The sequence below is a fragment of the Anneissia japonica genome, unplaced genomic scaffold (assembly GCF_011630105.1).
Source record: "Anneissia japonica isolate Jap-2015-1 unplaced genomic scaffold, ASM1163010v1 scaffold287829_len2072220_cov186, whole genome shotgun sequence".
Classification (NCBI taxonomy): domain Eukaryota; kingdom Metazoa; phylum Echinodermata; class Crinoidea; order Comatulida; family Comatulidae; genus Anneissia; species Anneissia japonica.
In genome coordinates this window covers 1,126,863-1,141,338 of record NW_022716075.1, presented here as the reverse complement: position 1 = coordinate 1,141,338, position 14,476 = coordinate 1,126,863, and the positions used below count along the sequence as shown (strand labels likewise).

The window sequence follows — 14,476 nt, the reverse complement described above, 5'->3', positions numbered from 1 at the left end:
CTTGACGAACCGGCCAAATTTGGCCGGTTCGTCAAGTAGCCTCTTTGCCAGATGGTAATGTAATTACACGCAATCCGACGGCGTTTATACTACACACATAACTTTGGCGGGCTGAGAATGCGGATATTGGTGTGTTGTATAAACGGGCCCATAGTGTAAAGATAACATTTGGTGCTGGAGGCATTTGATCAACATAATTTTTATGGTTGGAGGCACAAAAATATTTTTTCCAGGCCTGATTTTTCTACCACTCGTCGCACACTTATCCAGTCCTGTTTGCATATCCCACCAGATATTGACCTTTTGATCTTTGGAAAAAAATTCCTCTCTTGAACTGACCTGAAAGGGTAATGAACTGTGGAAAAAAAATGCATGAAACCTTGGTAGATTGAATTATCTTTGCTACACTTCATTCACCTTGTTTAGCAAATCAAACATGTTAATTCACAATTTAGTAAGTACTAACAAAATATGTCCACTGACTCTTACGAAATCTTTGTCCAGAATATACAGTATTTGGTCAAAATGACAGTGTGCGTTAGTTGCCCAGGAAGATTAAACTAATGTACAGTAGTATATCCACAAAAGACTGCCCACATATGTGCGGTATACTAACTTGATGAAGGTAGAGAAGTCTTCCGCCTGGTCAATATTTATCCAATACAAACAAAGCAATCACAAACGCGACCATGACCAGAGGTGACTCTAGGATGCATTTATGGAGCACTTGGCAAACACCATTACGGAGTTTGTCAATTGCAGATGGTGGCTAGAGGGGCCTAATTATGGGTCTAGGTAAAAAAGTTAATTGAAAGTGGACAATTATGGATATATTTAAACTCCTGAGAAAGTATTACTGTATGAAAAATTATTTAAAAAACTGTTTTGGTCAATGATTTAATCTGCAATAAACAATTGACATTACTATATATTGTATTTTTCACAGAATCTTATGTACACACAACTAAAACTAGGTGTGATGTTTTTCATTTCACTGGCCAGGTGCTAAAAAAAAATTACAGTGGACCATGTTTGTTTAATCCCATGCTGGAACTCCCCAAATCTTTTTTTAATATAATAATGTCATTTTTTTTCAATCATCCTCACACAGTACAGAGCATTCAAATTCAAGTCTGTTTTGGTTAATGGTTTAATCTGCAACCTCAAACTAGACAATTGACATTACTATCGTACATTATATTTTTCGCAGAACCTTATGTACACAACTAAAACTATGTGTGATCTTTTTCATTTCATTGGCCGGGTAAAAAAAAATCCAGTACAGTGGACCATACCCCATGCTGAGACGCCCCAATTCTTTTTTTAACATATTGCCATTTTTTTCAATCGTCCTCGCGCAAGTGTACAGTGAGCATTCAAATTCAAATCTAAAATATAATACTAGAGTACAGTACATATAGCGAGATATGCATCCATTGTACTAGGCAAACATAATCACTGTCCTACGCATGGGTGGCAATTCCTTTCAAAAGTCAAACATAACTAAATATTTGTAGGTCGTAATGAAAGGAAAAACCTTGTAACAATAACATTGACAGGAATTAAAATTTAAAATGTTTCGAAGCAAAAAAAAAAAAATCACACTCAAGTGGCTAAAAATTTCCTCTTATCACCTTATTTTATGAGAAAGTTACTCTCACTTTTCATCAAACCCCCGCTTAACTTTCTCCCCCCTATCAGTTTCCTCGCATCACTTCTCTCTCCCCCCTCCCCCAGTTCAAGATTCCTAGATACCCCACTGCATGGGATTGGAAGGCAAGCATCTTAACCAAGTCTAATTATGTTCCAATATAGTTGATACCTTCCTTATTGTTCCCTTTGACCCCCTGTTGAGCAAGCTCAGTTGACTGTGCTTTATTTGCGTCTGTTTGATTGCCTACACTGTTGTGTCAAAAACAATTAGTAAAAAAGAAAAAAGATTACACCATAATCTGAATTTCATTTCTGTAGATTTCAAAATATTTTATGTAACCTGTAGGCCTATGATAGCGAAAATCATAATATAGGGTCTACAGTATGATTCCTAGGTAAATACTGTATACTGTCCTGTAGTATACCTATACCTAGCTGTTTTTTTCTGCCCAGGCTGATAGACTCACACTGAGGTATTATAGATGTAGGAAAATGCAATCCAAGTTTGACCCTACATGCAGTTTAAAATTACTGTGCTTTACAAAATGTTCAAAAGAAGTAAGGGTGGGGGACCTTTGCATGATACTGTATACCCCAGCCAATCCATTTCCCAAGATGCTACGGTATAAACAAATTACCAGCAATTTTAATCGTAATGCACCATGATGAATTTGTTATGTATCACAACTGGTGTGAAAATTTAATATAAAATCTGAAGATTCATGGTTGTTTTGTTTACTATATTGTCATCTTCTCTATGGTGCCTCTTCATTAATAAATACATTATGCATGCATACTGTAGATGACTCAAATGTTACTTCTACCATCTGGTTTAACAATAACATAGCAACATAAAAGTGATGTCATGCTTGACAATAAAGAATAGAATAATTCAATCTCTTATTAATTAATATTACACCTGATTAAAATTTCACCTGACCTTCCAAGAAACAAAATAATATTTGTAGGCAGTGGATACAGTAGACCAAATCACTTTGTACTTTAAAGTCTGATTTTTAGGAGATGCCCGCAACTGTCCTTCTGTAGACCCTACTTATTCTCATACAGTATAGGATCCTTATACCATGACACTGCGCTTTATGTACAGTAGTAATATACCATGTTGTATTGGAATTTGTCATTCCTTCGTTCGTTTATTTATTCATTCCATATATTTAAACATCCACATTGTTGATATACGAATAACAAAGTAATATTGTATTTAAGAAATAGGCCTAATGTACTGTAGGCCTGTACAGTACTTTATTTTCTTGAGTCATAGTTTTTAGATTGTTTATTTTATAATTAATGGATTTTTTTTTCTGGAATCAAGTCAATGTTATAAAACTGTTACATTCTGCTGACATTAGTACTTAGGGCTGGCATCTGCAGTACATTAGTTACAGTAGGTCTCGGGAGCTATTACTGCAGAGATGAAAAGGTTATCCTCATAAAATATTGTTGGAATAAATCATGTTCAGAAAGCTAATTATAGTAATCCACAATTTAATACTAAAGCTGTACAGTAATACAGTAACTGTACATATCCTTTAAATATACTTAGTATCCTACAGCTAGTTAAACTTTTTAACTTTAATCTAATGTCATATTTACACTCCATTCTAATTCTTGGAATAATTATCATATTTACATAACTATGGAATCCATCTATAATTTCCACCCTAGTTTTTTTTTAAAAAACCTATCACAATTTTGATATTATATCAAAAAATATGTATGGTAGCGGAAAGACAAAAAAAATACCCTCTATTTTTACCACTTCACATTTTACTAAAACCCTCTGATTTATGAAAGTGATTTAAAAATTGAATACATCTCAGTTAATCATAATTTAGTGTAGTATTGAATGCAAGACATTAATTTTTAAAAATGTTTATATTTTTGGAGATATTTATAAAAATATAAGACCATGTCCGGTAGCGGAATCACAGTAGCGGAATGACCATTGATAAAAGTGCATTTGAAATTAATATTCATGAAAAACCTTCTTGACTAAATGTAAAATCTTTCACTTTTTATGAAAACAATGCTGAGGCAATTCACTTGGTATTTGAAACAAAATTTATTTTACTTTATCAAGCCTCAAACACAATTATAAAAATTAGACTTTCTGGTACAAGTAGTTTTACAGTATTAATGTATGAATTCTTTTTTTGTTACAGTAAGTTAAATTTTTAGTTCTAGGGGAAAATCTAAATATCACTGTATTTAATCAAATTATTTTTTTTATTTTCAGAATTCAATTTCAAGTGATTTTATCTGAAATCAAATGGACAAGAATCTTGAAGCCAGTTTACGTAGTTCTTGCTATCAACCAGAAAGAAATTTTAGGGAAAGACTGAATTCTGAAGAATCTCAAGAAAGTTCTCTTTGATATATATTTCACCTGATTTCTTGCCAGATTTACTATATTATTTTATACTAAAAAGTAAGAATGCTTTTTTAAGATGCAACCATTGTCTACTGTATGTCGCACAAAGGGGATTATTTGAGTAATACTTACCTACAGTATTTTTGATTCTTGCCATTTTATATAATTACTCTAGGTAACTAACTGTAGGTCCAGTGGTGCGTAACAAGGAGTCATGGGGGCCTGGGGGCTATGTTGGGCGGCCCCATGCTTAGTCGATTACGAGAGGCCCTTCACATTGGAATATTAAACAATACCATAACCTGTTAATAATATAATTTAATTGGTCTCTGTGAATTCTAGTAGCCCTTTACTTCATTATATCGGAGTATTTTAAATTTCAGTTTGTAGTAGTTCCCAGCTGTGGAACATTTTGGGTCAGGAATTGATATTGTATAGTGTTGTCATAAATATGAGTCCACTTTAGGACATTCGTGAGTTAAACATGTGGTACAGTATTACATAATTTGCTAGTTTTGGATGTCTTCCTGGACCATAATGTCAAAAGTGCTGTTAAGAAGGCATTCGCTCCTTGAGAGCTCTAGGCATTAGGCCACTGTGTAGGTTACATGCATAATTGTTTGTTTCCTTAAAAGAGAAAAAAAAAGTACTGTACATTCCATTGCTGGTATCATCATTTTGTTAATTTTAGATTACTATATGGATTTCTATTTGACAAACTGTGTAATATGCCAGAGTTTATTAATGCTCTAGGCGTTTATCATTATTTCCCTGGTCAATAGGTCAAATACCTACTGTATGGAACACACATCTCCCCATGGGATAATTAGTACATCACCATCACTGATTGCCTAGATACTGATTGCATCACTGATTGCCTAGATACAGGTTTCCTTCCAATTAAAGACCACTTTTGGGACCAGGGTTCCTATGGTCTTCAGTAGCTTTGGTCTCTCCTTAGAATAATAAACATAAAAAGACATTTGTTAATATAGGACCATAGAAAAGTGGTTTTTAATTGGAGGTGGTCTTTAGTTGGAGGGGTCTTTAATAAGAGGGAGACTTGTATTTTAAATAATAATGTAATTCTGAATTACATAATCCTTGTTTTATTCCTTAATATTATCCTAAAGGATTCAAAATAATGTACCATACCAGCAATTCTAAAAGAACTCTTTGTTATTCTTACACATTTTTTACTGGTATGCTCGTGCAATATTTGTGTTATTGCTGGTCTCAAGATAGTTGGCAAAATTTTCTTGACATTCCCCATGACATGTTACTGAGCTCTATGTTTTTATTGTATTTCTCCTAATACTGTGGATTTTTGTAATTTTTATATACTTCTAGATTCACTTGTGTGTGATCGCTTGCCTTTATCTTTACCAATCCTGATATTTATTAACTTGGAACGCTTACCAATCAATTACAAAAACTAGGATGGGGAATATTGGTCTAAAACCAACCGATGTTGAGCCCACTGTTGGAATGAAGTTTGTCAGTGCTGGTACTGCAGCTTGCATGGCAGACATCATCACATTTCCACTAGATACTGCTAAAGTCAGACTACAGGTAACTATAACACTTCACATACCATCCTATATTTCTGTCTACCTATTGTTGGTGTAAATAAGATTAATATAATTTATAATAATTTTATCTATCAATTGTTTCAATGTTATTGATTCTTTGACATTTATAATTGATTTGATTGCATTCTATTTTTTTTTTTATTTAAAGCCTTTCTGTATATTATTACAGTATGTATTATATTTTACAGATGATAAATATCTGATAAAATCATGTTTCTTTTATTGACAAATTTAACTATTATTTCTCATACCTCTCCATTATCTCTGTCCCTATTGTAGAAAAATAATAAAAATTGTAATTAAGTTTACTATCTATTAATTTAATATTTTATGTTGATGCTAATAAATCTATCAAATTTCTAAAATCTTATTCAGTTTTGTTTTGAAACTTTTTAAAATTTTGAAAAAAATAGTAAAATGTCTGGATACAAATTTAATGATTTGATAAATAATACTACATATACTGTATTTTTATAATAGTAAAAAAAATTGGAATTTAATTAAAATTATATCTTATACCATGTCAACTATTATCTCATGTAATTTTCATCTATGAGTTTTAAAAAACATGAAATTTGTGATTGTACTGTGTGGATACCAACCAAGCGCGCTCATTTCAGATCCAAGGAGAAGGAACGAGACTGGGAAAGTTGTCCATCGCAGCCCTGAGCGAACAACGGGCACAGTTTCAATATCGGGGCGTCTACGGCACTCTAGTGACTATAGTGAAACAAGAGGGTGCCCGTGGCATGTATAATGGTCTCGTTGCAGGCCTCCAACGCCAGGCCTGTTTTGCCTCGGTGCGAATTGGACTCTATGATTCCGTCAAACAAAAATACACAGGTGCCGTCTGGGTTTCAATATTTTCAAAATTGAATTGATACTTTTTTATTATTTAACATTTTGCACTAACAATTGGATTTTTTGTGGGGTATGGTTATAATAACAGACAATATATTACACTACATTATTTTCCTAAAATAGAGTAAAGAAAGATAGTAGTCATTGCTTTGAATGTTATTCTTAAAATCTGTAAATATTTTAGTGCTTTGGGTCATGTAAGCACAGCTTGTAAAATTGTGTATCTTGGGTGAAGCTTCACTAAACAGTGTGTGTGTGTTTGCACATTATAGGTAAGTCTTAGCTTAGTGTTTTTGTGATATTTGGCTTTAAATATAATCCAAAGAAAAGTTACTAAAAATAAAGAGATGTATGTGTTTTTTATATGAGGTTTGGGAATGTTTTCTATCTTTTCTTTAAATTTTTCCCTCATTTTTTTTCTTAATTATTTCTCCTTCATCTTTCATCCATTTGAATGATTTAAAATTAGAGATAATGCTCCAAGCAAACCATGCTTTAGGTCTAGAATAGGCCTTCCCCCAAGGTGATTGTGACAAACAAACATCAACCAGGTTCAGTGTTCTAGGGCCTAATGTACCAGCAGCTCTTTGATGTGGAAGTGGGATAATATAAATGATATATTTGTGACTAAATCAAAATGTAAATTATATGCAAACACTGTACATCAAGCATTGAGTGTTTGTGAAATTTTACGAATTACTAGTAATAATAAATAAAAATTAATTCTACATTTATTCTGTTATTATTATTATTATTATTTTATTTCATCTATACTGATGCTAAACTGTTTGCTACTAATAATAACATAATATGAAATCAACTTTGGGAAATACTGTAGTTGTTATTTGATGCACCACTGTATAGCATAAAATGTAGAAATAGTTTCTAATATTATTTCACTGGCATGTGTACTTCATTTTATAAAGGTAATGGTATGAAATCTATGAAATGATATGATATTTATTCAGTACTGAATTATATGGTGAGGATAATTTAAATGGCGCCCTCTATTTTTTCTTTAAATATTGAATACCTAGTAGTTTGATAAAGATGGTTGATTTCTTATACAAGATCGTGGTTTAAAATCTTTTCAAATGTCAGAATTTATTATCACAACTTGCACAACTTCACTTTGTAACCCTCATAAAACCTATTTCATAGAGGAAAATATTATTAAATAGATAAAAGAATTACTTTATAAAAATTGCTACCATATGAAATTCAACAAGATCTGTGCTACCTTATTATATTTCATGTTGTAAAAAGTCTGTATATTAAAATGATGTGTATGTTGATGAGTTACTGATAATTATTATTCAATATATTTTTCTAAGTTTAAAAACTTTGTTTGCATTTCTTTAGATTTTGCCGGTGGCAAGACAAATGTGCTGGTACGTATAGCAGCTGGGATTACTACTGGAGGGTGCGCTGTAGTCCTTGCACAGCCAACCGATGTTGTTAAAGTCCGCATGCAAGCACAGAACAACTCCGACAAAAAGGTAGTGCGATACACTGGAACTATACAAGCATACAAGAAAATCTTCACGGAAGAAGGTCTCCGTGGCTTGTGGAAAGGTTAGTTAATTTTAAATGTCAACCTGTCCACTCATTATTCAGCTCAATGATAAAATTTAATTTTTTATCTAATTTGTATAATATTTACATAGAAATAATTTGAATAATGCAGCACTTATAGTGCATTATCTATCGTGCATTTATTCTAAGGTTTTAGTTATTAGGAGCGGTTTAGCACAGCATTTGCGGTTGTGCTTCTCAACGTCGCGGTGCATTTTGCTTGTGTCCTTAGACAAGGCACTTTACCTACTGTTGTCTCTCTCCACCCAGGAGTTCAATTGGGTACCTGGTAGGTTCAAAGTGCGCAGATTACAGCTGCAACAATATGGAATTCTTTACAGGGAGCTGAGTATGTGCTCCATATGTGCTTGATCCAATGACCAGGGGTAATAATGTGAAGCGCTAGAGGCCATGTTGGCATTATAATCATAAATAATAATAAGTGTAAAATATTATTATTATTATTATTAGCTTTGGTTTGAACATTTAAATCAGAATCTAATTTATTCCCTTAAAACATGCACAATTAATACTTTTCAAAAAGACTCATAAATTGAGCAATTCTATGAATCTGATTTCAACATGGGAATGGGTTTTTTTTAATAAAATTGTTAAACAAAGATGCTATAGTATAATGGAAGGTACTAATATAGTAGAAGGTACAAGTATGTGTTAGCATTTGGCTGTGTCCATACTATATTTTTTCTATAAAAATATCTGTGATTTTCATAAGATATGGGCATGGTTGTCATATAACACCTATAGACAAATCACAAGAAATGGATCATTCCATTAAAACCCCTAATGTTGCTGAGGTCCTACTAAAAATGAAAGTATACATTAAATGGGCTTGCGTGTGTGGGACACACATTCTGAGGATAAATCATATACATTGTTTAGTTAAATTTGATTGACACTTAAAAAAGATCCATTCTCACATAAAACTAATAGTATTGTAAACAGAGCTTTACTTAGTCATCAGGTAACAATATTTTATATTTCTATAATTATTACATCATATTTTATGTGTTTCTGTATGTCTCAACAGGTACAATTCCCAATATCACTCGCAATGCAGTTGTGAATGCCAGTGAGTTGGTGGCATATGACATGATAAAGGAACAAATCTTGAAGAGGAGACTGTTAGAGGACCAGTTCCCCTGTCACTTTGTGTCTGCTTTCGGTGCTGGATTTGTCACCACTTGTGTAGCATCTCCAGTTGACGTAGTCAAAACGAGATTTATGAACTCAGGGAAAGGGAAGTACAAGGGAGTACTAGATTGTGCATTTTCGATGTTTAAAGAGGGTGGACCAATAGCCTTCTACAAAGGGTATGTATTAAATAAATCACGGAAAAATAATTACAGGACCCACAAATTAACTTTTGGGACCATGTATCCTTGTGATTGTGATGCATATAGAATGAAAATTAGTGTAGAGCAGTGACTTACCAACAAAAATTGCAATACTAGCCAGCGCAAGCGGTCAAATTTTTCATTCAAAATTTAATTGCAGCTTAGTGGAATGTTATTCCATATCTTTGACCCTTGGTATGATATACTTTTCTGACCAAACTGAGATTTTTTTATTGGTATATACATATCATTTTTATTTCTTGTATTATATTCATGAATATTTTCAAAATGGTTAAAAAGTGTATCAAAGGTAGCTGGTAAGTAATTTTTAAAAAATTTAAACATAAAAATTGCTACATTTTGTTCATACAGGTCATAAATGTTCAGAAGTTAATTGTTTTATTTTTTGTCACAGATAATTCTTTATAAAGTTTGTCCTATATGTCCAACAAAATGACCTACACCTTCCATCTTAATTGGCAACCAACTTGTTGAATCAGTTTAGTAAAGTCAGGCTTCATCCATGTAAAATTGTTAACTTTGTTCAATATATCTTGATTTATTAATTCACCTATCAATTTTTCATCTTTTAGGTTCATGCCAAATTTTATCCGACTTGGCTCCTGGAACATCTGTATGTTTGTCTTCTATGAGCAGCTGAAACGGTTCTGTGTTCTTATGAAAGAACGGCGTCAGAATTGAGAGTGGAGGAGTAGCGTGATTCTTCAAAAGCATCTAGATTCCATGTCAGAACCAGCTTCCAGTTTATAGTAAAACACAGCTTTTTATGCTGTACACTCCACCACAGATTATACCCAATAGGATTACGTTGTATAATCTCTACAGAGGTTTACCATTGGCCAGTGATACCTCAGACAAACAGCCAAAGAAAAAACTAAAGTAGATGATATCTTGTTCTTCAAGATGTGCCAAAGATTTTAAACATACTAAACAATTTCTTAGGTAGTTTGAAAAACATCTACTAAGATTTCCTTGAATAACCATGAAGTATAATCTCTGAATTCTGCATATATAGTTTTGCTCTGAGGTTCTCTGTGCTATAAAGCTATGTAATGTTACTATTTTTGTAGAAGTATGTTATATATTTGTGTCTCTTTAGGACCAAATGTGCGAAGACCATTCTTCTGAGTGTTAAGCCGGGCACTCACTTTATCGTACGACGAATCCAACTCCGCTTCCCGTATGTGCTAAAACACGCGACGCCCTCTACTGATTGTCGGTGGCTGTCTGAATGGATCGTCATTAAAAACGACCCGATGCACGCGCGCCGTCGCTTTGCGTTCTCCATAGAACCTCGTCAGCCGACGACCGTTGGCCGCAGTGCGTGCCCGGCTTTATACTATAATACAGTTGATATTTGGTTAAGGTTTTCATCAGTCTAGAAGGTGCTGTGTTAAAAGTTTCAGAATTCTTCAAAATTTCCATCAATCAAATGTTATGCTCCTACCTCTGTATGGTTTTTTTTAACAGAATTTTTCAATAAACTTAATCTTTAGATTTCATTTGTGTATGTAAATCAGCTATTGCTCTTTTGTATTCATCTGAACTAAATTACAACTTAAGATTGAGCACAATTTTGTTTTAATTCTATATTATTATTTTTTTTATTGTGTACCTTTTTATATCTAAACAGTATACTGAAATGAAAATGTTAACAAAATTGAAAACTGTCTATGTTCATCTGTGTAAGTGCCTAATTCTAGTCCATCCTCAGAAATGTCATATAACGATACCGATATTATTACTATTGATTATTAAAAAATTAAATTAAATATTTTACTTATAAATAGTAGAATTAATATATTAATGACGATGAGTGAATCGTGGATAAGGAGTTGGTATCCAACTTGCTTAATACTATAGAAAAATACTTTTAAGATAATATTTGTTATAATTATAATGAACAGTAGCTGAATTTAGGGTGTATGTAGACAGTATTTTTACTCCAGGCATACCTGTAAGGAGATGAGTATTTGGCCTAGAGGTTAATTTTGTTCTTGCCAGCACTGAAAACTCAGGGTCAAAGCTGGCTATAGGTCAGGTTGCTTGAATATCCCTCACACAAGAGTTGAGCTGGACAAGAGAGAAATGTATTCATTACATGTTGGTCACCGTGGGTCCCTGCACTCCTATCCAAAATTTGTATTCCACATTTGTAATGAAATCAAAAAGTTTGATTGGACTGTTGTCTGATACTTATCTAAACAAATGTCTGTGGAAAGTCAGGCAATGATGTACTGCATATAATATTTGCTTAGACAGTTTGGAATATACCTTGGTTTAAATTAAGACAGCAAACTATGTTATTAAATTTAGTAGATAGACATATAATTATGTTGTACATACAGTATTAGAATTATCAGAAATAAATATAAATCAAATTATGTTAGTGATTTTACAAGTATATTATTAATAAATTTAACAGCAATAAGCTGTAAGTATTAAGTTTCAATTTTTAATATTTTACTCCGAAGAAAAACTTTAGTAACATTGCAAATTTGTGTCCTTTTTATTTATTTAAGTTTGTAGACTTTTACTGCTTTAAGTAGGCGAAAATTAGAGGTTTGTCTTGAAATTGGATTGTTGGTCACGTAGATTAAACTCCGAACTGGCCTTATACTCATTTATTAAACTTTCGTAAATCCCTAAATTCAATGCAATAACAAATATATTATGTAGCGAAAATTTACTCAAAACATTTCTTTTAAAAACTAGAGCTGGTGTGCAATAGACGATTAAAGAATTGATTCTGTAAGTGTTTTTATTTATATTATTTTTTGAGTACAGTATATTTTATGAATGATTAATACTGTATATTGGTCAATTAATTTAACAAGCTTACTTAAAATTGATTTAAAATATTCATGCACTATTTCATAATTTAGCATTTTATTATTTAGAGTTTATTTCAATTTAACTGATCAGTTGATTCAATCTGGGTATTCCAATAATTGAGACAATTATAACTATGGGTTCCTTTAAAAGATAATACTTTTGAGTTGAACAATACAATTTAATATTGAATTTACTTTGTAAATCCTCTTCACGAATTAAAAGATAAATAATAACTATATTTAAATAGAAAGTACATTTAATGAGAGTTTGTATATACTGCACCATTGTAGCTAGGTCTAGGGTGTTAAAATTTTTTCATTTCGTTTCAATGCAATTCGGCGTGTTTGGATAATATAATTTTAGGTGTAATGTACAGAGCAATGTTATTTATGAAAATGTTTAAGTTCTGAAGGCATGAAGATGGCTAAATGTAATTAATTTTTTAATTTCTATTTATGCTGAAGCCAGTGTGACCAGGCCTATCCAACGCGAGTGCGATGGGTGTGTAACTACCCCACTTTAAAGGAAATTAACATTTTTCAAAATTGTACTAAATATAAAATTTACGACCGGCTCTTCCCAAAACTACGTCAGCGGATCTAGATGACCCCAATTCCCCAGTTAGTCCATTCTGCATACCCTTGCGCACCCTCTCCCAAAGTAGTAATTCCCTCATGACTTTTAAATTTTGAAATATGATGGATTGTATTTATGGATATGTAATATTGTTCAGGATGTGTACATACATGTGATGTCCAAACAGTGCATACTCATACAGGGATGTTTCTATACATATAGGTCTGGACATGAAACAAAATATATGTATAGGGTTGAATGGTTACATGAGGATAGTTGACAATTATTGGATGTAAACTGAAAATAAAGTTCTTAATGAAATGTTATGAATGTGATAATGATGGGATATCATATAGGTAACACTATATCCTTGAGTACTAACGAATAGTAATAAAAATTAACCCCCGACTTGACAGTTTGGGCTTGTATATGTAATTTTGATTAAAACATTTTTCTATATTATTTGAGAAATGTAATGTGTACAGAATATCAAAAATCCTTCAGTGAAGCAATAAAACTTATTTTGAACTACATGCCGTTTCAAAATAATTTTTCCTTCTGTTGTGAACAATTTTTAAAACTAGTTTTTCATTATACGTTCTTTTTTTCTGACTCATTAATTATCAAACATAAAGGGAAAGAAAAAGTATTTCAAAACCATAAAGAGAAAGACAAAGAACTTCAATGTCATATTTTTTTTTTCAAGTTTTGTATCAAAAATAACTAATAATTATTTTGTTTAGGCCTATTTAGTTGTTTATAACATGATATTTCGATCCTATATACATAGATGTAATAAAGGCAAAGCTTGCGGTATGTTTTTTGTATGTCCATTCATAACCATAATACCGTAAAACATCGAATAGAAGCCCATTGAGTTGATCATTAACTCTCGAGTGCAAGGCCTAATATTTTTGCTGAGTGGACGTGTAGGGTGGTGAGCACAAGTTTCTTATTTTTGTTTTGTGGAGGGGTGGGGGGTGGGCTTTTTGTGCGTGATGCTTTCTCGTCCTGCTTACTTCCACGATAGCAGTCAGTATGATAATAATAACAAATGTAGTATAACTAGGCCTAATTAAACACAGAAAATAATATTTACAGTTGAAGTCGAATCCAAAATTGTTCGACTAAAATTCGACAGATTTTTAATGGAAACCAACAATTTGATCGACTTAGAATTATTATTAGAGTTAGGCCTATAATATATAGGCCTATTTGGTTTCCGTACACCGCACATAGGCTGGATATGCGGTCCGGGTCTAAACGTTTGTTCAAACAGTACCAGCCACTGTCACTTCTACTGCCAAGGATAGTTTTTGTATAATCAAATTTTTGCTTGCCTAATTAGAATAATTGCAAGCTTTTGTGTCATAGCATCTCCATATACCTCACAGCAAACCAGGAAAATCAAATAATATAAAATGAAAATAACAAAATTAAAGTGAAATAATATAAAATATTTGACGTGTAGGCCTACATTGTTAATAATCTAACCTATTAAATTAACTGATTATTATGTTTCTTCATTCAATACAGTTCGTTCCAATGAAATGCACCTTCTAATTGGGTCCATGACATGCCAAAAACTATTTGTGTCCGTTACACACTTATTGTGA

General features: G+C 32.4%; 1 protein-coding gene across 2 annotated transcripts in view; it reads left to right on the top strand.

Moving 5' to 3' along the window:
• LOC117109539 (mitochondrial uncoupling protein 2-like) overlaps positions 1 to 13,393 on the top strand; it is a 21,811-nt gene extending 8,418 nt beyond the window's left edge. For both annotated transcript variants that reach the window (XM_033251910.1, XM_033251911.1), the window contains exons 2-7: positions 3,911 to 4,102; positions 5,396 to 5,617; positions 6,258 to 6,480; positions 7,861 to 8,073; positions 9,122 to 9,404; positions 10,022 to 13,393. In XM_033251910.1, the coding sequence (XP_033107801.1) occupies positions 5,486 to 5,617; positions 6,258 to 6,480; positions 7,861 to 8,073; positions 9,122 to 9,404; positions 10,022 to 10,130 (960 nt within the window). In that variant the 5' untranslated portion in view covers positions 3,911 to 4,102; positions 5,396 to 5,485 and the 3' untranslated portion in view covers positions 10,131 to 13,393. The remainder of the gene's footprint in view (positions 1 to 3,910; positions 4,103 to 5,395; positions 5,618 to 6,257; positions 6,481 to 7,860; positions 8,074 to 9,121; positions 9,405 to 10,021) is intronic.
• Positions 13,394 to 14,476: the final 1,083 nt, after the last annotated feature.